General features: G+C 44.8%; 1 protein-coding gene across 2 annotated transcripts; it reads right to left on the bottom strand.

Moving 5' to 3' along the window:
- Window positions 1–78: 78 nt before the first annotated feature.
- LOC144953005 (uncharacterized) lies at window positions 79–25,706 on the bottom strand. 2 transcript variants are annotated; one of them, XR_013640728.1, is made up of 4 exons: window positions 25,527–25,706; window positions 24,705–24,789; window positions 5,955–8,840; window positions 79–1,937 (listed from the first exon to the last, which is right to left on the bottom strand). XR_013640728.1 is itself a non-coding variant. In XM_078883499.1 (3 exons), exon 3 carries the CDS (start codon window positions 8,810–8,812, stop codon window positions 7,463–7,465), a length of 1,350 nt encoding a protein of 449 aa, XP_078739625.1. In that variant the 5' UTR covers window positions 8,813–8,840; window positions 24,705–24,789; window positions 25,527–25,706; the 3' UTR covers window positions 4,681–7,462. The 2 variants fall into 2 exon arrangements, 1 of the variants encoding a protein (XP_078739625.1); XM_078883499.1 differs by lacking the exon at window positions 79–1,937 and having other exon boundaries at window positions 4,681–8,840.

Here is a 25,706-nt window from a genome sequence, read left to right as displayed (position 1 = left end):
ATATCAAATATTGCATTTTCAATAAAAACAGCAAATGTATGCTCATATACGAATAGCTAAACAGACATCCATACAAGAATAAGATAAGATACAATAATAATGAAACAAACATTTAATGAGCCGTAGCACAAAGTTGTGAGAGTGACTGCATATCAATGTGAGTGAATGCATATTACCATGTAAGAATTGAATTGTGAAGATAAGAAAAATATGTACAAAAAGGTCATTCACAATAGTGATGTTACATCTGCATAAACGACCTCTTCTTTGATGATCTCCGATGTACAGATTGTGGAATGTCTCTCATCAAGGACCAGCAGTAATCTGCCATCATGTTTGAGTCCCATCGGCCTTGGTAACGTTCTTCCATAACTTTAATGTCTTGACGAAAGCGTTCACCTTGCTCTTCGCTCACGTGACCCATGTTCTCTGGAAACTGGGCCAAGTGACTATGTAAGTAGTGAACCTTGATGCTCATTCTACATCCAAGTGCTTGGAAACTCAAGAGCAGCTCCTCCACAATCTCGCGATAGTTGTCCGCTTTCCTGTTCAAGGAAATTCCGCACCACATCAGATAATGCATTCCAAGCTCTAGCCTCTGCCGCAGTCATTGTTATAACAAAGTGTGGATCCCTGATGAGTGTTCTTATTTGAGGGCCATCAAATATTCCTGCCTTTTCTTCTCGGCACTGAGACTTGAAAAGGTTGAACATATATAGCTGAAGCAGTCTCCAGTGTGATCAAGAGCTTTGACGAATTGCTTCATTAACCCAAGTTTTATGTGCAGTGGGGGAAATAAAAAAAATTTCCTATCAACCAGAGGCTCATTCTTGATGTTCTTGTCACCAGGCGTCAAACTCATTCTTGGTGGCCAGTTCTTTTTAACCCAGTGTTCGAATGTAGCCCTACTGTCTCAGTAGCACAGGAAACAATGGTATTTGGTGTGACCTCCTTGCTGACCCAGCAGAAAATTAACCATTTTCAAAGCAACACAAATTAGCCATCCATGAACATGGTATTCCAATCTATCCAGAACAATCTTGATGTTGGCATACTCTTCATTCATTTTTACAGAGTGTCCTATTGGGATTGAACCATATATATTTCTGTTGTGAAGTAACACACATTTCAAACTCCTTTTACTACTGTCAATAAAAAGTCTCAATTCACTTGAATCATATGCGGGCAGTCCCATATTGAGAAGAAGCTCTTCAACATCATTACAATAAACAAGTTGACCATCTGAATGGAAGTACTGCTTCTCTGTTACGATAAAAGGGGACAGTAGTGCCAGGTCTGAGTAGTCCTTTCTCTTGCAGCCTGGAAGCCAACAATTCATCAGACTGCTTTGGCAAATCCAAATATCTTACAAGATCATTCAATTCAGGCTGACTAAACAGATACATGTTATCACAATCTGCATCAGATGGCGTAAATTCGATCTGAGCATCATCATCTGTAGAAGCAGGTAAACTGAGGGATTCAACATCAATCTCTGGTAGCTCAGTAAATACAGGCACAGGTATTTCCTCAGTGCTCAACTGGTCGTCTGGCAGATGGGATATCTGGGTATTGTAAGTGTTGTTTGTTTTTCTTATTGAAACCTTTTACATTCACAAGGCAGAAGTAGCAGTTATCCAAATGGTGTGTAGGTTCTCTCCAAACCATTCGCACACCAAACTTCAGCTTAACATTCTTTCCTTTAGACCATGATCGCAAAGTTTCAACACAGGTTTTACACACTTTGTGAGGAGCCCAATTTTTGTCTTGGTCTCCAATTCGTACTTTAAAGTAGGCAAGATAAACCTTCTTGACAAAGGTATTGATGTTGCGCCTTTGATCTTGAAAAGTGAAGCTGCCACAGATGTAGCAGAAGATATCTGGGCCATTACTGCATTTCCTTCTTTCGGATGTTGTAGCCATTGTTAGATCACGCCCTGCAGAAGAAAAATATTAAATAAATGTGGATATCTACATAAAATGATATTATAAACACACTATCCTAAAAATACAGCACCATATTTTGCACTAAAGCAGTCACTAACTCGCAACAACTTGAAATCATAAGTGACAGAGCTAATTTCGGGTAAAATCAATGAAAATGGGGTATGCCGATAGCATAAAAATGAGATGTGATAGAGCAAATCTGAGATCAGATTTGGAATCAGCACCCTGAAATTTGTCTAAAACAGCTAGTTCGCCAGCGCATTGTCTAAAGCCCTAGGCTATAAGCTTTTCGTATTGTGTATTTATTATCCTTTACGGTTTATGAATGAATGAGGAAGCCACTGGGGCAGATTGAAAACTATTTTCTCTAGAACAGTTTGTTTGCGTACTTAGTTTGTTGTCCTTCCCCCGCATCTCCGATTATCGCGGTCAGCTGTGTACGGTGCGAAAGAAGTTCAACGTAGAGTTGTGAGCTGCTCACACGAGGCGGCCTGGTGACACCCAGGACGGGTCGTAGGCAGGACTCCCAGGACGTAACAAAAAGCACAGATATTCAACTCAACACTCACAAACACCCACACACAAATGGTGACAACCGCAATTTGCCACTAAGTGGCGGTGACGTCACCACGACGCTTGTGCCAGGCTATGTGCACGACCCAGGTGCCACGGGTTGACTTGCACACAACCACACTCAGACGAAGACCCACATTTAGCCTTAACGTGCTGTTCCCGAGCAGTATAAATGGGGGCCGGCATGGCACAGGAGGAGGTGTGTGGGTAGAACCAGGCCCGGCCGCCTTTGTCACCCGAAGTCACAGGGAGCAGCACCCAGGGCCATGCGGACCGCCGTGGTCGTGGTGGTGAGGAGTGACGCGTCGCTCATGCTCGTGTGAAGTGCACGGAGAGTCTGTGGCGGAGTGCTTGAGCAGACCGAGAGAGCCAAGGCAGGACTACGACGCCATAGCGGAGGTGACGGTGGTGAAGGAGGGCTGGCTCTACAAGCGTGCTGCAAGCTTATGACTCGGGCGATGAAAAATCAGGCGCACAGGCCGGCAGAGGGAACTGCAGACCACGCTCCGCTCGCTGTCCTCCAAGCTCGAGGATATGAGCACATGCAACGACCTGATCGGCAAGCACGGAGCCGCCCTCCAGCGCTCGCTCAACGACCTGGAAAACCTTCAGCTGCCGCCCGAGTGCAGCGAGAAGCTCAAGGCCATAAATGAGTGCGCCAACCTCTTCTGCGTCACCTCCAATGCTGTGACCAATAGTGCACACGGGTGAGAAGCCGTGCATGTGTGGCGAGTGTGGCAAGACGTTTCTCGCGCTTGGCCTACAAGTATATATATTTTTCGCTCATGTGTTAAACTATGTGTATCCCTGATATTTGAAAGATGGCAATCGTCCTGCTGTATATTCTACTGCTGTCCCTCCCGGCCATATCTAGTGCCACACTCAACTCTACAAACGGCTACCCTCGTTACTTCGCATCCATACTTGTTGCTCAATTTGCCACTACACCTGCTAATTAAACAGCTTATAGACAATTCTACACTCCATCATTGAAACCTTTTCAACCTTATCTTTGCCCCATTACTTCACCAGCACTCCTTCCAAACTTCATTCTGCTCTTAAGAATATCACCACCTGCGAGCTGCTGATATTCATCCAAGGTTCGCCGCTCTTCATCCTTTCACAGAAAATACCTGTGGGTGGTATTGCGCTTCATCCTGGCCCAAATGTAAAGAAATCGTATAATTATGTAGATTTTTCTGGCAGAAAAGGTGTTGGTGTTCTACACGTCAACATCAGAGGGCTTGTGATTAAATTAAGTCAACTAAAATTAGAAGTGGCAAGCCTGGACCCGGACATTTTTTGCCTAACAGAAACATTTCTCACTCCTGCTGTAAATGACTTGCAGATTACGATTGACAACTACAACCTTTTTGAGCTTGACCGAGGATCTAAAGGAGGTGGAATTGCCATCTATGTTTGTAATACTATTGCATGTTCACCAGCTCACTCCTTGTTTTAAAAAAATTGTATTGAAGGTCTTGCTCTCAGAATAACTCTCCCAAATAATCAACATATATTGGTAGTGTGCTGCTATAGACCGCCTAGTGGGAAGGATGTTGAAGCTGCGTCTGCACTGAGAGAGCTTCTTGGGGGCCTCCCTAAAGGTGAAATAGTTTTAGTAGGTGATCTAAATTGGAATTGGCTAAAATTGCCGGCCGTGGCCACAAATTTTGCAGATGAATTTAACCTATTTCAATGAATAAATGTCCCCACAAGACCCAACCTAAAAAATCCGGGACAGTCATGTCTGTTTGACGTCCTATTGACAAATGCCCCTCACAATTTCGCACTGACTGGTGTTCTGGATAATAACCTTAGTGATCACTCCTTCATATTTGGGGTGAGATCATCAGCCAGACCCAAAGCCCCCCTAAATTGGTTGAGAAGCACTCCACGAGATACTTGAGCATTCAGGCATTTACTAATGATGTGCTTCACTTGGATATTGACAAGGTCTCTGAAATCCCTAACCTGACTACGGCTTGGGAGACCTTCAGGTACACGTTTCTCCAAATTCTTGACAAACATGCTCCGTTGGTTAGATTTAAAACTAAAGGCAACCGCCCACCATGGTTTGATCCTTTGATTACTAAGCTCATGAAAACTAGGGACAAGGCTTGGGCACTTGCCCCAACATTCTGTCCAGGCTATACGGGAGATCTTTGTCTTTGTGTGTTCGGAGCAAGTTTGAGTGGCGTGTAGCCATGGGAGTTAAACGGGTGCGTGCCGCTACAGTCATTGACTATGCTTGGACAGACGCTGATAGACAAGACACACACAGACAAGACAGGCGGACACAGACAAGAGGAACACAGAGACAGAGAAAGATAGAGATGACAAAGACAGAGAGAGACACACAGAGGCGGACAGAGATGTTGAATCGAACACACTTAACTCGCTCCATGGAAAGAGTTTCCTCGATCTTTGCCCATCCCCGGAAGTCGTTCTAGTTTATATTTATTTCAGAGTGGCGTGTACATGTAAGCAATGTGGGATATCGATGTACACAGATATGAACAAGATCAGCAGACGAGACGTCTTTCATACTCATTGGTTCTTTCGGTAAAGTCACGTAGGTAGAAAAAATAAAATAAATCGCGAGGTTTCGATCACAACAAGCGGTCATCCTCAGGCGAAAACATCTCGACATTTTCGCGGCAGAAGTCACGTGAGCTACGGCACGTGACATATATAAGGTGCCCCCCCCCCCCCACTGTGACTTGCCCCGCTCAGCTGAGCATTGTTTTAATGCGGTGGGTTCACGCGAAATTGATTTCTGTAAGACAAAGGTACTTTGAAACCCACTGGCTATACTCTTATATAAGCACACAACTTCATCTACCTATGACGAACGCTGCACTTTCCGTCGTTTTCATGCAGGGGGCGCTGCAAACATACGCACCCCCTGTATGAACGACGGAGGCGCATGGACAGACGTTCGATCATGTTGGAATCGATCTACGGACGGCGGTCTTCTCGCACAGCCAGCTCTGTGCCGCCTTATTTCGATCCCGCAATCCCGAAAAGGTGAAACTCCGCATGGAACCAAATCCCCGGCAAGGCCATCTACTTAACGACGAAAGGAAATTTACACGAAATGTCGTTTTCAATTAAGTCTACCAGATGTAAAATGATATAAGCTTTTAATGAAAAAATACAATTATCTAATTCAAAACATAATACAATTCAACATTGTTTCATTTTCAAACTTTAAAACGGACCATCAGGAGCTTGCGTGGATGCGTCGTTCGTGCGCAGTTTTTTTCATGACTTTCCTGGCCCAAGGCCGTAAATGGTTCTGAGGGGCTTGCTTCAACCCATGGTTGTGAACATTCAGACGTTAATCAGCAAGAATAATTTCTAGTCCTAGTTCGACAAAATCTACGTCAACACGTAATACAAAATTAGAATTCGTGTTGTAGAGAATGTACCTCCTATCCGTGTAACTTTTGAGTGGTCTGCCTTGTAACTGATGAATGATCCGAATGCGCTCCCTATTTCAAAGACAATGAGTTGCTCCAAAGAGAGATGCTTCCTGAAAACACAGAAGTACCCTTTGACCTGTATCACAAAAACAACGGGTCTCACCAGAGTGATCTGTCCAGGTTACTTCCAAAACACACACTTTGTCCTAACATCACTTAATCAATGTTTAACCCTTATAGACAAAATGTTACATGTACACACACAATCATACAAGTATTAATTCTAAATTATTGAGTCATTTTATTAATTACTGCACCTAATTATGCTGCATCAGGTTAAATCGTATTAACAATAAGTTATTTTTAAAAATGCGCACCGTCTGCTTAAGTGTATGTACATCTTCTTGGTTCTTTCGGTAAAGTCACGTAGAAGGGAAAATAATAAAAATAAAACATAATAAAATAATTCTCACAAAGTTTCGGCTACATTGCAAGCAGCCGTCCTCAGGTGAAGAATGAAACACCACCAAGCTTGGAGCGAATATTTAAGCTGGGTTGGCGGGGGAAGAAGAGCGCCTTGACAAAATAATTTGCATATTAAGAGGAATTTAGCATATTTATGGGAAATGCGTAGGAGGTGGGCGGGGGGTTTCATATTATGCCCGTGCATTATGCAGGATTAGCAGCATCAAAGGGAGGGGACAGGGGGTAGAATTAACAAAGGGAAGGAATGTTAAATTCCTCTTGAGATACAAATTAATTTGTCAAGGCGCTCTTCTTCCCCCTCCAACCCAGCTTAAATATACGCTCCAAGCTTGGTGGTGTTTCATTCTTCACCTGAGGACGGCTGCTTGCGTTGTAGCCGAAACGTCGTGAGAATTATTTTATTGTTGTATTTTTATTACTTAATTATTTCCCTTCTACGTGACTTTACCGAAAGAACCAAGAAGATGAATCCCTGCAGTCACGAAAGCTTTAAATCGAAGTGAATGTACAACATAATAGTGTAATTCAAAACGAGTAGGCCATTGCATTCTGACGTCTGGGTCAAAATTGATTAAATTCTAAAACATTACCGACAAACTCCACAACTAAGATGCCACATCAACCACCGCCCCCTACTGACAGGCTCTTGTCCACATGCAGGCCGGTGCAGGGCCACCTCCTTGTGCCACACAGGGGCAGCTGCTACTTGGGGATGCTCTTCGAGTGTTTGAGACAAGATACGATAAAAAACTCCAAGTTGCTGAGGCAATTAAGCAAGCACCATGTAAATGCAATTATGATTACATATCGAATGCTTGAGAGCTTATTGGCTCTCACTCCTGGTTAGAGATCTACGCAACCCACAGGTCCACAAAGACTGGCCGCTCTTGCCCTGCAGGTTGAACCTAGGAATTGAGCGTTCAACTTCACATTCTTGTCATTAAAGGCCTGTGACAAAGGTGCGTCTATTGGAGCGACATCATCTCAAGCTACACATCTACCGGGTCTCCATTTGACTTTGTATTGTTTCAGAGGAAGTCCACCCACACCTCAACTTCCACAAACTGCTGGGAGTTTCCTTGCTCTGCCTCACAGTCAGAATTCTCCTCCTGCTTCACGTTGCCTCTATCGATGTGAAGGTCTGATTTTGGAGTTGAATCTTCATCTTCACATTTTACCTTCACTTCTTCGCTCTTGACCATCACTTCTTCACATTTCACCTTCACCTCTTCATATTTCACCTTGATACCTTTAAAAGTGTCTAAGCTGGGATTTTCTTCCGGTTCTTGTTTAATGAGGGATGGGCTCATTGTGGCACTTTGACTTTCACAAGCCGATTTCAGACTCCACTCCTTCTGGATCTTCTGATGCTTGTGTGTTCTCTGGTGTGCATGAAGATTTGATGAAAGTGCAAATGTCTTCCCGCAAGGAGTGCACCTGAAGGGGTTCGCTCCCGTGTGTGTTCTCTGGTGTGCTACAAGAGGAGATGAACGTGAAAACGCCTTCCCACACACACTGCACTTGAAGGGTTTCTCTCCCGTGTGTGTTCTCTGGTGTATTCCAAGAGTAGATGACTGTGCAAACGTCTTCCCACAAACACTGCATATGAAGGGTTTCTCTCCTGTGTGTGTTCTTTGGTGTGCTACAAGCGGAGATGAAAGTGCAAACGCCCTCCCACAAACACTGCACTTGAAGGGTTTCTCTCCTGTGTGTGTTCTCTGGTGGTCTACAAGAGTAGATGAGCGTGCAAACCCCTTCCCACACACACTGCACTTGAAGGGTTTCTTTGCCGTGTGTATTATCTGGTGTTTTGCAAGAGTAGATGACTGTGCAAATGCCTTCCCACACACACTGCACTTGAGAGGTTTCTCTCCTGTGTGTGTTCTCTGGTGTTCTACAAGAGTAGTTGACTGTGCAAACGCCTTCCCACACACACTGCATTTGAAGGGTTTCTCTCCTGTGTGCGTTCTCTGGTGTGCTACAAGAGAAAATGAATGTGCAAATGCCTTCCCACACACACTGCACTTGAAGGGTTTCTCTCCCGTGTGTGTTCTCTGGTGCATTGCAAGAGTAGATGACTGTGCAAACGCCTTCCCACACACACTGCACTTGAAGGGTTTCTCTCCCGTGTGTGTTCTCTGGTGTATTACAAGACAAGATGAACGTGCAAATGCCTTCCCACACACACTGCATTTGAAGGGTTTCTCTCCCGTGTGTGTTCTCTGGTGTGCTACAAGATGAGATGAAAGTGCAAACGCCTTCTCACACACACTGCACTTGAAGGGTTTCTCTCCTGTGCGAGTTCTCTGGTGCCGTGTCAAATTTCCAGTACGATCCATGCTGTATGCACTGAGCCGCGCAGAGTGCCTTTGCTCCATTAGACTAATTCTGCAGAGGAAGTGACAGCTGCAGACAGAAAAAAAATATCAACACCATCTACACGTCAGTATCGATACACAGAGGAATGCATATTTACACAGACAAACGTCTATACCTATTCATATATTCATGATATAGTGAAAAAGTGTCCCAAATTCATCACACGGGCTGTTATGGCACACAATGAGAAGGCAAATGGTCACAAACATGCCTAGAAGCCCTCGTATCTTCAAAATGAATGTTAACCCAATACTCCGAGCACACAAAACGGCTGTCTGGCTACAAAAGTAATATTTATGAAAGCTAAATTCAGCTGACAAAGCAAAGGCTGTTGAAAATAATACTATTTGTTTTGATTTAAAGCTTTCGTGACTGCAGGGATTCATATTCTTGGTTCTTTCGGTAAAGTCACGTAGAAGGGAAACAATAAAATAATAAAAAATATAAAACAATAAAATTCTCACGATGTTTCAACTGCAACACAAGCAATCTTTATCAGGTGTGGAAAAAAACACCTGATGATGACTGCTTGTTTTGAAGTCGAAACGTCGTGATAATTTAATTGTTTTATATTTTTTATTACTTTATTGTTTCCCTTCTACGTGACTTTACCGAAAGAACCAAGAATATGAATACTATTTGTGTTATGCAGAAATCAATAAATTAATGTTGAATTGCAACTTAGAGGTGTGAAGCCAGGCACAGATGTCCTTGAATGCTGGGATGAACAGTTCTGACTTCAGCTGCACATGTGCTGTGATATCATCCTGACTCCATTCTTACAAATGTTACCAGAGGAAAACAAAAATAAACTACCGTATTGATATAACCTCCATGCTCAATAGAGTTAATAGACTTTACTGCAAATACAAACTTGACACTGTCACACACTCAGAGGCGGAGCCAGGATTTTCAGGTCGGGGGGGGGGCAACCTCTTCAGCAATGAAAAATAATAGGAGTTGTTAGTAAGTAAGGAGTTGTTATTAAGTAAGGACTTGTGTTGGATATATGCCCCCCTTTTTAATTTTTAAAATTAATTTTTAAGAATTATTCTGCCAACATATAAAATATAGTTTTTAATAGACACGGGGCAACGTGGGAACGAACACGCCCCCACACTCCCACAGAGGCCCCCACACACTAACACAGATGTGCGCACACCTCATTTCAAAGGAAAGAGGGCATGAAAGAGGGTAATCAAGATCATAAAACTCCCCGAATTTCACACAAGAGGACAAGGGAGGGAATTGCAAGCGGGGGGTTCTGGAAGAAACATCCTTTCGTAAAGAAAAAAAAAACCCTTTGATAAGTACAAAACCAGGCCACGAAATATATAATTATATTCTTAACAAAGGAACAACATTAACGATTAAAAAAAACCACAAACGGGTTTTGAACCATGTTAGACAAACCAGTACAACTTAGCCATGAAGTAAGCAAACAGTATCCATCCTCACTCCAATTGAAAACCAGAGTCGCGATTCATAAATTGTTAATTAAATACGGACATTATTTACTTTAAATAATTCCTACACATCCGGGCCGAAGCATCAAAGAATAATTATGGCTTGGGGGTCCAAAACAAAATTCCTAGCCGAGATAACAGATTAAATAATCACAAGAAGTCAAATAATAAGTACGGAATTAAAGTAGAAGAGGAAAGGCGGAGAAGGCTCTCAAAATTAACCAAAGACAAAACCCCATGGGAAGCAAGCAACACGGCCGTCTTTGTCTTTCCGAGAGGATCTCCACACGCAGGCACAAAGCCGGGAAATGACACCAATAAAACTCCCGGGCAATGGCTCAAAGGAAATTAAAACGTTCTCAGAAAATAAATAAAATAAGCGCATGCGCCGGGTGCTTCCACACTGGAAACAACCGTCTTTGTCTTCCCACAACACGTACAGCAAAAATTACACACGCAAGGAAATAACATTTCCATGAGAGATCGGGTCACGATGAAACATCGGGAACACGGTTTCGGCATAACTGGGGCATAATGGAATAAGTCGCATTTCAACTTCCAAACCAAAACAACTTAAGCTATGTGAGACAAAAGATATGATCCCCGAGCGAGGGAGGAAATAATTAAGCTCGCTTAACGCGTAGGTTTTCGCGACAAATATTATTCAGTAACAAAAACATGGATTCGAATATCTCTCTTATATATATAACTCGACGCGAATCATCGGTCTGGCTAATGGATAACTTTGTTGGCGCCGTCACGAGCCCCCCCCCCCCCCTTCCAGAACGACAACAGCTGTGTCTTCAAAGCTAATAAACACACGGACAAACACGCACGCGAAACACACGGACGGACACACACACACGGATGCAGATGGTCACACACACAGGAAGGTTTTATGACAGACTTTGAACAACTCGGGAAACGGAATGGATTTCTCAATATAAGCCGGGGAAAAATCCATTCAAGGCAGATCATCCGGGCCACGGGCCCCAACTCAGATCGTCAGGGCCTCTGGCCCCACCACATCGTCCGGGCCACGGGCCCCATCTCATCTCAACGCCGACAACGAAGAAGTTTTCGTCATCCAGCAGGACGAGGTTCGCGAGGTAGCGACGCGCCGCTACAAGCCGAGGTCTGCACCAACTGAGAAGAATCGCTACCCTGAGTCGCAGAGCTGCGAGTGAAGCCAACAAAGACGCTAACATCCACCCTGCCACGAACGAAGCATCGCTCCTCGTCAGAGTGACGACCAGCGAACAACCCGCAGGAAAGGCGGAGATCGCTGAACGAGCGCCACCTTGCGCCACCTTGCGCCACCTTGCGCCACCTTGCGCCACCTTGCGCCAAGCGAGCGCCAAGCGAGCGCCACCGCGCGCCACCGAGCAACAACGAGCGACACCCAGATCGACCCGCATCAACCAAAACCGACTCGTCATCCCGCCGTGGAGGAAAAGAGTCAAAGCCTTCTGGACGAGCGCCGCCGCTCACCTCACAGCGGAGAAAGTGTCAGCTGACGCTCGCACAGACAGCAGAGAGGTCGTATCGCTTCCCACACACAGACTCAAGGAAACACAGAGGAAATCTTGTCAAACCAGTTTCCTTTGTCTTAGAGTCTCGCGGAAGAATTAATTAAAACCGAGCCAAATTCGCTCTCCCGCAACACGCCTCACCCACCATTGACTCCAACCTTCCGTTCAAAGGATTTCACACTTGCCGATGAATCTATTGACATATACTTTCGCCTCTTGGGTATAATAAGTGATTTTTATTACCGCAAAATAAAGTGTGTCATGCTTGTTTTCAAACTCGGCCAGTCGCCGATTGTGATCGATACAAAAATGAACTAATGAGATGCCTGGTTGTTAGGAGGGTTTTTTAGTCATTCAGTTCGTTAAATGCATAAGAGTTTTGAGTTATTCATTCATTTTAGTCAAACGCATAGTCTCGTAATTGCATAAGAATTTTAGTTATTCATATTAATCGAACGCATGATATCGCAAATGCATAGGGGTTTGGTTATTCATGAATTATTGACGCATGTTTGACCTGCATGATAGAATGTCACATGCTTGTTAGAATAAAATTGCTTCACACCAACTGTTCGAGTGCTTCTTTCCAAGTCCATGCAAAACTCTCTTATCCATAAGAGCTGTACCTGTGACGAGATCTGAAACTGTGACCTTAAATATCATAACACACGCTAGGATAATCGGTAAATATTTAATCGATGATAATCGTGTTATCCTGATTGACAACTCTGGATAGACGAAGCTGAGCCAAATTATCATAACTGCACACACTAACATCATCGCAAGCATCCGCATAAAATATCTCCGTGATTATCATAATTTATGCATATAATCGCATGCATTATCATAATTTATGCATATTAATACACACATTAACATAATTAATGCGATTTGCGCATTTTTCGGAAAATTATTAATTTTCATTAATTTTCATCAAAATTTCATAACTCCAAGACATACAACACTTGTAAGGACTGTTAACAGCGTGCCGGGAGAGTTTAGGTGGCGCTTCGCTCCTAGCCAATGAAGCCATTGGCTTCTCGGAGTTATTCGACGCGTGTGATCGGCATTGCGCTCGCTGAAGGTGTTTGCCTTCAGGGAAGTCGTGTACTGTATAAGCAACTGCGCACAATTCTGTGAGTCGCTTGTAACTGCTTTGCCATTACTTATTGCCAGTTATGGACTCGGACTGTTAATCTCTCAACAGAGTCTCTGGCACGTAATAATATGCCACACGGTGGTAGTGGTGTTGTGTATATGCCCCCCTTTTTAATTTTAAAATTAATATTTTTTTTAAGAATTATTCTGCCAACATAGATAATATCGTTTTTTTTAATAGACACGGGGCAACGTGAGAACGGACACGCCCCCACACACTAACACAGATGTGCGCACACCTCATTTCAAAGGAAAGAGGGCATGAAAGAGGGTAATCACGGCCATCTTTGTCTTTCCGAGAGGATCTCCACACACAGGCACAAAGCCGGGGAATGACACCAATAAAACTCCCGGGCAATGGCTCAAAGGAAATTAACACGTTCTCAGAAAATAAATAAATAAAAGCATGCGCCGGGTGCTTCCACACTGGAAACAACCGTCTTTGTCTTCCCACAACACGGACAGCAAAAATTGCACACGCAAGGAATAACATCTCCATGAGAGATCGGGTCACGATGAAACATCGGGAACACGCTTTCGGCATAACTGGGGCATAATGGAATAAGTCGCATTTCAACTTCCAAACCAAAACAACTTAAGCTATGTGAGACAAAAGATATGATCCCCGAGCGAGGGAGGAAATAATTAAGCTCGCTTAACGCGTAGGTTTTCGCGACAAATATTATTCAGTAACAAAAACATGGATTCGAATATCTCTATATATATATAACTCGACGCAAATCATCGGTCTGGCTAATGTATAACTTCGTTGGCGCCGTCACGAGCCCCCCCCCCCCCTTCCAGAACGACAACAGCTGTGTCTTCAAAGCTAATAAACACACGGACAAACACGCACGCGAAACACACGGACGGACACACACACGGATGCAGATGGTCACACACAGGAAGGTTTTATGACAGACTTTGAACAACTCGGGAAACGGAGGGGATTTTTCTCAATATAAGCCGGAAAAAAATCCATTCAACTAAGATCGTCTGGGCCACGGGCCCCACCACCAGAGATCGTCAGGGCCTCTGGCCCCATCACACTTCGTCCGGGCCACGGGCCCCACCAAACAGATCCTCACCGGGGCTCCGGCCTCCATCTCTCTCACCGGAGCTCAGGCCCCCCATCTCATCTCGTCGCCAACAACGAAGGAGCTCTCCCGTCATCCAGAATGACGATGTTCGCGGGGTAGCGACGTGCATTGACAAGCTGAGGTCTGCACCACCTAAGAAGAATTACTACACTGAGCCGCCGAGCTGCGAGTGAAACGGACGGAGATTCCAGCTATCACTCTCGAGCCAACAACTTCAACCCAACGTCAATACCAGCAACGAACGAAAGCATCGTTCATCGCCAGAGCGACAACCAACGAGAACCGACTCGTCATCCAGCAGTGGAGAGAAAGAGCGAGCCACCGCGCCGTCAGCTACGAGAGCGCGCCACCGCGCCGTCAGCTACCGAGATCGCGCCACCGCGCCGTCAGCTACAAGAGCGTGCCACCGCGCCGTCAGCTACCGATAGCGCGCCACCGCGCCGTCAGCTACGAGAGCGCGCCACCGCGCCGTCAGCTACGAGAGCGCGCCACCGCGCCGTCAGCTACCGAGATCGCGCCACCGCGCCGTCAGCTACAAGAGCGTGCCACCGCGCCGTCAGCTACCGATAGCGCGCCACCGCGCCGTCAGCTACGAGAGCGCGCCACCGCGCCGTCAGCTACAAGAGCGCGCCACCGCGCCGTCAGCTACCGAGGGCCGCCAAGCGCCGCCAAGCGCCGCCGCTCACCTCCCTGCGGAGAAAGTCGCGGCTGCAACCCACACGGGCAAAAGGAATCTGCGAACCAGGGTCGTATCACCTCCCCCACTCACAACCTCCAGGAAGCACATACACACACACGCACACACCTACTTCCCGCGGGCATGCAAGAATTTATCCAAGAGACAATCCACCTCTCTCACAATGGGACCAACCCTAGACAATCATCAGAAGACTAATTATAAAGTTTGAACACCAGCTGGCCGTAAGGAATCGTGGCCCTCTGAGTAATTAAGAATCCGTCGGTTATAAGAGGGTGAAGTTTTTTTTTCTTGCCTTTTTTTTTGTTTCTCTTATCGCATAAACGACCAATAGATTCGTCGATGCTAACTAAAACCCTCGAAATCCTCATTGCGAATCGACCGTGCACAAAGAGAGGAAATCTTGTCAAACCAGTTTTCTTTGTCTTAGAGTCTCGCGGAAGAATTAATTAAACCGAGCCGATTTCGCTCTCCCGCAACACGCCGCACCCACCATTGACTCCAACCTTCCGTTAAAAGGATTTCACACTTGCCGACGAATCTATTGACATATACTTTCGCCTCTGGGATACAATAAGTGCTTTTTCTTACCGCAAAATGAAGTGTGTCATGCTTGGTTTCAAACTCGGCCAGTCGCCGATTGTGATCGATACCAAAACGAACTAATGAGATGCCTGGTTGTTAGGAGGTTTTTTTTTTCTTTAGTCATTCAGTTCGTTAAATGCATAAGAGTTTTTGAGTTATTCAATTTAGTAAATCCATAAGTGTTTATTCATTCATTTTAGTCAATGCTTAATCTCGTAATTGCATCAGAATTTTAGTTATCCATATTAGTCGAATGCACAATATCGAAAATGCATAAGAGTTTTGAGTTATTCAATTTAGTAAATGCATAAGTGTTTATTCATTCATTTTAGTCAATGCTTAATCTCGTAATTGCATAAGAATTTTAGTTATCCATATTAGTCGAATGCACAATATCGAAAATGCATAAGAGTTTTGAGTTATTCAATTTAGTAAATGCATAAGTGTTTATTCATTCATTTTAGTCAATGCTTAATCTCGTAATTGCATAAGAATTTTAGTTATTCATATTAATCGAACGCATGATATCGCAAATGCATAGGGGTTTGGTTATTCATGAATTATTGACGCATGTTCGACCTGCATGATAGAATGTCACATGCTTGTTAGAATAAATTGCTTAACACCAACTGTTCGAGTGCTTCTTTCCAAGTCCATGCAAAACCATCTTATTCTTGATAACTGTATCCTGTGATGAGATATGAAAATGGATACCTAAATATCATAACACACACTAGGATAATCGGTAAACGTTTAATCGTTGATCATCGTGTTATCCTGATTGACATAACTCTGGATAAACGAAGCTGAGCCTAATTACCACAACTGCTCACATTAACATCATCGCAAGCATCCGCATAAATTACTACGATTATCTCCGCGATTATCATAATTTATGCATACGATTACTCACACCATCATAATTTATGCATATCATTACACGCATTATCATAATTTATGCATATTAATACACACATTAACATAATTATTGCGATTTGCGCATTTTTCGGAAATTATTAATTTTATTATTTTCATCAAAATTTCATAACTCCAACACATACAACAGCGGGGGTCGCAAAATGTCGATTTATCTATATAAAAGGGAAATGTGTGGATACATGTGTCTGTCTAGTCACTAAAACTTCAAATCTAGATATAAAATAGACTTTTGTATTTTGGCGGGGGAGGGGGAATGACCATGAAGTGTGTGGCGTCAACCCGCAACACACCTGATTTAAGCGCTCTGCAATACGTAGAGCTGTTAACAGCGTGCCGGGAGAGTTTAGGTGGCGCTTCGCTCCTAGCCAATGAAGCCATTGGCTTCTCGGAGTTTCAATACATACTTGTGCGAAGAACGGGTACAACAGCTATCTTCTTAAATATAAAGCAGTAAATACATCTGTTTGTTTGTGTGAAGCAGCAAAAACTCTACAATGCTGAGCTCTGGCGTCACAACTTATGCTGTCTGGAATTTGTAAGTGAATGCGACTATTTTAGGCTCGCCACGTCATTCCCTTCCTGAGTGGCCAAAATCGACCTTGCGTAGAAGTGGGATGAGGTTGAATTTCCTGGAGTGAAAACATCCGATTTAGGTAAATTGATTTGTTTCGACTTTTTTCTTTCTTGCAAGCATAATTTTTCTTCAGGGTTTTTCAGTGAAATAAGGGAATATGAAATTAATCCAAGACAAGAATCCAAGTCCCGGGCGAAGCTGGGTAGTGAAGCTAGTCTTATATATAAAAAGTCTCCGCGCGCTCGCGCTTGCGGGGGATTTGGCTCTCGGACGGTGGGCTTCACGTAGAAAAAAATTTGCCGAGCGACACACACTAAGCCCCGCGGTGGGAATAGGCTATTCCGTTTTCCCATCGGTAAACGTTAAAGTAGTTTAATTAACACATTTGTGCCGTTTCTATTATTCATTATTTACTTATTGCACGACATCGACCATACCAACTGACGCCAATTGCGTGGGGGGGCGGACCCTACCAAGTGCTGCGCGTTCGCTCCAGCTCACGGGGGACATTTCCTTTTACGTGTTTTACAGGCAATACATACACACATAACGCTGCAGATATTTATTCACAGTGTCATGTCCTCTTGCCCCCCCCAACACGATGCGTCCAGTTTATACTGCAGACCCCGTAGATCATATTTCAGTGCTTGCATACCATTATTCTTGCACGCCCGGGGGATGCTGGGGGGAGGGGTAGTGGCCCAGCCCCTAGCCTGGCAATGTGCCAACTCTGCTGCCTCGCCAATGTAGGCCAGGACGGGGGCTACGCATGGCACAAGGCCTCAACATGGCTATGGTAAGTACAAAGTCCATTGCTTCTTACGCTAACAACTCAAGTCCATTGTTTACTATTGTTAAACACATTAGTTGACAAACATTACTATAATAATGTTTGTGTGCAGATAAGAACTCAGGTTCATTGTTTACCATTATGAAACAAGTTGACATGTTACAATAATTATGTTTGTGTACACAAACTCTTTTTGGATTTTTAGGTTGCTCATTTTTCCCTTTTTTGCTGTCTTTTATGACGCTGCCACGGTCTACTGCCAGTCTGTGATTTGATTATTTCTTCAATAAATTTATATTGTTTCCATCGCTCACGTCACGCTATTTCCTCATACGTAGTACTGCCATACTGATAGATGTGCCATCATCGGGGATTGCTGTGCCCGTCGATGTGTGTGTCTTTGAGTCCATATGTGTGTGCGTGTAGAGCCATGCGTGTCTTTAACTCCATGTGTGTGTCTGTCTTTTTCTAACGGACAACGCCCCATGTGTGTGTGTATGTCAAAGTGGTTATGTGTGTGTGTCAGTCCAAGGGTGCGTGTCAGTCCATTTGTGTGCGTATCAGTCGCTGTGTGTGTGTGTAAGTCCATGTGTGTGCGTCTTAGTCCATATGTGTGTGTGTAAGTACATGTGTGTTTACGTCAATGTGTGTGTGAGTCCACGTATTGCTGTGTGAGTCGGTGTGTGTGTGAGTCGCTGTATGTGTGTACATCCATATATGTGTGTGTATCTTAAGTGCATGTCTATGTGTGTGTGAGTCCATATGTGTGTGTCTGTAAGTCGATGTGTTTGTGTGAGTCGATATGTGCGTGTTAGTCGGTGTAACTCCATTTCTTTGCGTGTCTGTAGGTCCATGTGTGCATCTTAGTCCATGCGTGTGCTTTATTGACCTGCTCAAGGACTATGATACCATCAGTAGGCCTGGCCTCTGGGTTGCTCTTTGTGCTTTCCGAGTCCCTGACCCACTAATCACCATCCTTAAGGACCTTCATGATGGCGAGCCGCCCCACGTCTAAATACGTGGCCGTGAGTCAGAGCCATTCCCTTTCCACCTTGGGGTGCAACAGGGATGTCCTCTGGCTACCACATTATTTTACATATATTTGGACCACGTAGTTCGTCAAGCCTTCAATGCCTGTACCGGAAGAATTCCCATCTGCTACAGAAACAATGGGAGGCTGATCGATACCCGGGTGCGGTCAAAGGATGGCACTCTATTGTTCAACCACGTTATGTATGCCGATGATCTGCTAATTGCAACTCACTCGGAGGAGGAGTTCGAGGTGCTGCTGCTGAACCTGGAGCTTGCCACCAAGAGGTGGGGGCCTTACCATCAGCCCCACCAAAACGAAGCACCTGCCTGGCTATTTTGTACCATTGGACACTCCACCCCCACAACTCCCAATTGGTGATGGGGCAGTTGTGGAGACAGTGGAGAATTTCCCATACCTTGCCAGTGTGCTAATGACCGGCTCCGGTTTAACAGCAAAGGTCTCACTCCGAATCAGTCGAGCTGCATTATCTTTTCATTGGCTGCGTAACACTGTGTGGAAGCTACCTGGTCTATCACTCCGTACGAAGCTTCAGGTCTTCTCGGCCACGGTTATTCCTTCCCTTCTCGATGCTTGCGAAACTTGGACCCCCTAATGGAACATCTTTGCCGATTATAAACATTTAGGATGGCCTGCCTACGATCCATCCTGGGTTTAACCAGGCTGCATTGTGTGAGGAGCTCACAAATCCTTGAAAGATGTGGACAAAGTCCCATCGGTGACCTCCAGCAGGCAAGGCTGCGTTGCCCGAGTCATGTAGCCCGCATGGCCAGCCACCGCATGCCTAAACAGCTTTTGTTCGACCGGATCGAGGGGGCTAAACGGGCGCGGCACGGGCTGGAGAAGACATGGAGTGATCTGGTACAGGATGACTTGGAGCTGAGTCCACTTGCGGATGACTGGTACCAACGGTGTCAAGATCGGCCTCTGGAGCAGGCTCCTGAAGGACGCTACTGGGCAGTTGGAATCAGTCACCCTCCAACAACAACGGAGGGCGGAGGAGTAACGCTCACAACAACGAGCGGAGCGCCGGGTGGCTAAAGCACAGAAAGTTGCCACAGTAGGGGCCACAGGTGATGCATCAGCCAGTCGTCTCAGTCAGTCGATCTGTGCCATCTGGGTTTGCCCCCTGACCTCCTGCCAGCGGGCGTTCGACACTTCATGTGGCCTCAAGGTGCACATAGCCTGGCACAAGCATTGTCGTGACGTCACCGCCACTTAGTGGTGAATGGCGGTTTTTGTTCAGTCTATGTATGTATGTGCGAGTCGATTTGTGCCTGTAACTCTGTGTGTGTGAGTCGATTTGCGTGTGTAACTACATGTGTCTGCCTTTTTTGCCCGGGCAATGCCGGGTACTAACCGCTAGTACAATGATAATACTATGTAACACAATTTTTGTTCCTGCGTACAAAGTGTTATTTTTTTTATTGCTTATGCCTAAAAAGTATAGAAAATCGCTATTATTCCCCACAAACTTTGCTTTTGTGACCAGGACTTTATGTGAACGAAAAGACACAAATTTATCATTGAAAATAGGTAAATTTCAAAATATCACTGTCCTAGTCACAAAAGCAAAGTTTGTGGGGAATAATAGCATTTCCTGTACTTTTGAGGTATATGCAATTAGGAAATAACACTACCCAGGAACAAAAATGTTTTTTTGTTACACAGTGTAATAACTACGCTACCGCTCCCCACATAAATAAACTCTTACAGATGTAGTGACATTGCGGGATGTCACTGTGTAGTGCCGGCTCTAGAGAGGCACGGCGTGCGGTGTAACGACATCGCGAATACCATTATGGTGAGTGTAGTACTGGCCCTAGAGGGGCTCGGTGAGCGCTGATTGATATCGCCAGATGGCACCACGCTTGGCGTGTAGTGCCGGCCCTACAGGATAGGGTGTGGGAGTGCCAGCCGTAGGAATGAGGTTACTAAAGGCCATGGCACTCTGGTTGACCCGAGAGGGCACGTGACCAGTTAAGTCTACAAAGGGGCCCAAAGTGGGGGCTAGGGGTGGTCACGTGGTCGGGTTCCAGATCCTGCTCGAGGATTCTGAAAGGTGGTCGTGGCCAAGGGCGGAGCCAGCCACACCACAAAAAATATAAGCCGGGTCCCCCAGAGGAACCGGCGTTGTTGTTCAACCTGAAGAAACGTTCGTCTACGTTCCATCAAGTCTACAACATGTGGAACTGGACCCGAGCTGTGGTCCCGGTCCGTAGAAGCTCGTTACGTTGTAATTAGTGCAGTTAGCCTGGTGGTCACCACCACAGGTTGTTATTCTGTTAAGGGGCAGTTACCCCGTGTGTTGGTGTTAAATAAATTTGTTGCCTCCAAGTGTACGTCTGCGACTCAGTTGAACTCACTACACATACATTTCACATGAATGCCATGTAAGTGTGGATCACTTGTCAGCAGGTCATTGGAATGATCCAGGTGTCAAGGGATGAATGACTGAGATGTTTGACAGATGCACCAGCTGTGCTTCACACTGTCTTGCTGCATTTTAGGCACCCGGCGTTCCACCCATTCATGTGAGCGTTGCTCCTCCGATCTCACTGTTGTTGCAGAGCAAATATCTCCAACTGCCCCGCAGCATATATCACGGGCCTCCTCCACAGAGGCTGATCATGACACTCCTGGTACCAGTCATCAGCAGGTGTGATCAACTTCACATCCTCCAATCTCTTCTCAAGCCAATGCCATTCCTGTTTAGCTCGTAACACCTGGACTAACAGAAGATGCTTGAGCATGCTGTCTGTTTATGCGGGATTCATGACCCAACCAATGCAGCTTGGCCTCCCAAAGAAACTCGCTGATTATGTTCTGTACTGATATTTTAGGGATCTGTAAGGTTCTAATACAATCTTGTTTGGTTCAATAGAGGGAATCATAGGCTGGCCAGTCTTAATTATAAGCCAGAACAGACGGTCCTTTAAGTAAGTTAATATTTTGCATCCACAGAGAAAGGAGTAATATCTGTGGCCAAGAAGACTCACAGCTTTGTTTGTTCGTTCATTTCTAAATCCTATTGTCTTGGTGAGGGTTGTAGCGGCAGCACATTTAGTAGGGCAGTCCAGACTTCCCTTTCCCTGGCGACAGACTCTGGATCTTCCTGGGGAATTCCCAGGCATTCCCAAATCAGCCTAGCGACATATTCCCACCAGCATGTACTTGCCTGGGCCCTGAGGACTTCCCTCAGTGGGACGTGCCCGATAGAGTTCCAGGGGCAGTCTATTGGGGGGCCTCGTTACAGATATTGTATATTGATATCACTCGTGGAATGAGGCCTGGTGGCTCGGTGACCCACATAACCCATTTGGACCCAGCCTGGAATGGCTGCGTGGCACCGTCCTGTGCGCCCACCATCCACAGTACGACAAGTGAGAGGCGGGTGCGATGCCAGTATGGCAGGGAGAGGGATGGTCTCAGACAGACTAGACCTTGGTGATGGACACTCACAGCTTTTTCTTGGTTCTTTCGGTAAAGTCACGTAGAAGGGAAGTAATAAAATAATAAAAATAAAACATAATAAAACAATTCTCACGACGTTTCGGCCACAACGCAAGCAGCCGTCCTCAGGCGAAGAATGAAACACCACCAAGCTTGGAGCGTATATTTAAGCTGGGTTAGAGGGGGGGAGGTGGGAAGAAGAGCGCCTAAACAAAATAATTTGCATATCAAGAGGAATTCAGCATATGGAAAATGCGTAGGAGGTGGGCGGGGGGGGTTCCAAATCAATACTATGCCCATGCATTATGCAGGATTAGCAGCATCAAAAGGGGGGGGGGGGAGGGGGGTAGCATTAACAAAGGAAAGGAATGTTAATAGTATGTAGCTGCAGTTACTAAACAACCACGTAAAAAACTAAAGTATAAACTGCATAACAAACTAAAGTATATACTTTAGTTTGTTATGCAGACTAAAGTATATACTTTAGTTTGTTATGCAGTTTATACTTTAACAGTTTTTTACGTGGTTGTTTAGTAACTGCAGCTACATACTATTAACATTCCTTTCCTTTGTTAATGCTACCCCCCTCCCCCCCCCCTTTTGATGCTGCTAATCCTGCATAATGCACGGGCATAGTATTGATTTGGAACCCCCCCCGCCCACCTCCTACGCATTTTCCATATGCTGAATTCCTCTTGATATGCAAATTATTTTGTTTAGGCGCTCTTCTTCCCACCTCCCCCCTCTAACCCAGCTTAAATATACGCTCCAAGCTTGGTGGTGTTTCATTCTTCGCCTGAGGACGGCTGCTTGCGTTGTGGCCGAAACGTCATGAGAATTGTTTTATTATGTTTTATTTTTATTATTTTATTACTTCCCTTCTACGTGACTTTACCGAAAGAACCAAGAAGATGAATCCCTGCAGTCACGAAAGCTTTAAATCGAAACTCACAGCTTTGTATGGCGCAAAAGTCCAGGCAGCTTCCACACAGTTTTACACAGTCTAATGAAAGAATGCTGCTAGACAAATTTAAAGTGAGACTTTGGCTGCCAAACCAGAGCTGGTCGTGAACACATTAACCAAGCATGGGAACTCCTCCACCACTTGTAGAAATGCCTGATTACTCATGGAGAGTTGAGCAGGTACAGTGTTGTATGACATGAAATTCCCAGGCAGGTGATTTATTTTGGTGGAACATACGCAAGGCCACCTTTCATGATGGAATTATCCAGGCACAGAACAAGATTATCTAACCCCATCTCATTAAGTAGCCATTTCCAGATCATCAGCAGATATAACATGGTTGACCAAGGAACGATCCCTTAACTATAACCAGGCATCGATGCGCGTATCATTTTAACCGTAACAAATGCTATTTATTTCTATGGCCATTGAGAGCTTCTCAAACGACAATTATTTAATGTAATGCATGGGGCCAGAGTGAATTTTTGTCACAAGCCAAGTTGAACAGGAAATGACTCCGACTCCTGGTCACGCAGCTTTAGACGGGCTTTCCCAAAATCATAAAAATCATCAAAGAATGTGAGCAGAGGCAGAGACGTAAAAAACAAAGAACCCAAAGCCCCAAGCCTCTATATGGTACTATATGCCTTAATTGCATCAATAAAGCAGAGATATAGTTTCTGCTGAAAATCGGCACTCCTCAGCCCCTTGAATATAGAGGTTACGATCTGGGAAAGTGCCTCGCAAAGCCAAAAGTGCGATATTCAATACTTAAGCCTTACCTAAATAATGGCATGAGGTAAAAGGAAAATAAAAAAACTAAACAATTAAAATGAACATTGAGAAACCATACACAAGACAAAATATGGGAAAAATCTATATAAATAAAGCAAACTTTGTGCACATGAACGTTTTTTTGGGAACCAAATTGTGCCAACACCACCAGATGGCAAAAATCCAACATTGTCTATCCTGAAGCTCTCCAAGGGCAACGTATTTAAAAGCTGTCCTCATGAAACAAACAAGCCCCGCTATTTTATAACACAACCACAAAACCGTGACAATATACACATTTACAGCTTTCTTTGGCAGAATTAAATTATTCTAATAAAGCCAGCATGGCAAGACATTACTTTTAATGTTTGATTACCGAGACCTGAGCTTAGCCGGGAAACTTAGTTATTACTGGATACTATACTTCCGATAAAGTTTGTGCGTGAGTGGGGAGTGGTAGTGCAATGGTTAGCGTGCTGCGCTATTAACCCAACGAGCCGATTTATATTCCCACAGAGCCAAGCCACAACATTTGGCTGTCGTCTGATGAAGCTGGTTGGAATTAGTGTCAAAACGTTGTACTCAGATTGTAAATGTTGTGGCTTGGCTCTTCAACACACCGATGTGCTGTACTAGTACACTACACTATACACTACTATACACTACACTATAAACTACACACTAGTGCTGTACTAGTGACGCATTGGCCACGTTCTGTTTACGTGACAAACCCCTTACTAATTGGCTGTCGGGTGGTGGCGGGGTGAACGACGCATTTATTTATTTACGCGATCTCACACAAACAAACCTGTATTATGGCTGTATATTTGGAGTTCGCGTGTCCCTCTCTCTCCGTGGTCGCGTGGATTCTCCTCCGGATCCTGCGGTTTTCCCTGCACATTTAGAGTCAACATCACCACGCGTTTAGAGTATTTGACCGATAAACATTTCCACACGTAAAATTTCGATTTAAAGCTTTCGTGACTGCAGGGATTAATCTTCTTGGTTCTTTCGGTAAAGTCACGTAGAAGGGAAGTAATAAAATAATACAAATAAAACATAATAAAATCATTCTCACGACGTTTCGGACACAACGCAAGCAGCCGTCCTCAGGTGAAAACCAGGTGCGACAGACCTGGAATTTCATCTGCGGACGGCTGCTTGCGTTGTGGCCGAAACGTCGTGAGAATTATTTTATTGATTTATTTTTATTATTTTATTACTTCCCTTCTACGTGACTTTACCGAAAGAACCTATACGATTTTCACACGTTGATAAGCCCACTGTGTTGTGGGCAGGTCGCGTCTGAAAAAGAGCGGTGTAGCTCAAGTGGGCTATGCCTGGTAAAATAAAAAGTAGAAATATTTAAAGTAAAACAAAGTTTCAAAGTAGTGAGCCAGGTGAAGACAAATTAAACTTAAGCAGAGAAATAAAGCAAATGCAATCAGGCGAGGGCAGGAGGCAAGGCCCCGCATGGCTAGGCCCCGCGTTGTAATGTTCCAACCTGGACATCGATTCCATACTCGTTGCTACTCAATTGATATCCCTACGAGGGAGAAGGAGCGAGGCTCTACCTGGGTTTACAACAACAATCACCACAACAACAACAACCACGATGTAAACTTCTCACCTCGGATCGCAGTGAGCGAGCGTGCGCGCAGCAGAAGCAACCTGGTAGATTATGACGTCATGCTGCAGCATGAGGTGACATGACGTCACTTGCGGGGTTCACACAATCCCCTCCTCCAACGAGCAGCAGGGTAACTGAATATATTATGTTAATGAGAGGGGCCCATGTCAGGTGATGGTG

Source organism: Lampetra fluviatilis, chromosome 71, assembly GCF_964198595.1.
Source record: "Lampetra fluviatilis chromosome 71, kcLamFluv1.1, whole genome shotgun sequence".
Classification (NCBI taxonomy): Eukaryota; Metazoa; Chordata; class Hyperoartia; order Petromyzontiformes; family Petromyzontidae; genus Lampetra; species Lampetra fluviatilis.
Note: the sequence above shows the minus strand (reverse complement) of the source record. Positions and strands in the feature narration are given on the sequence as shown.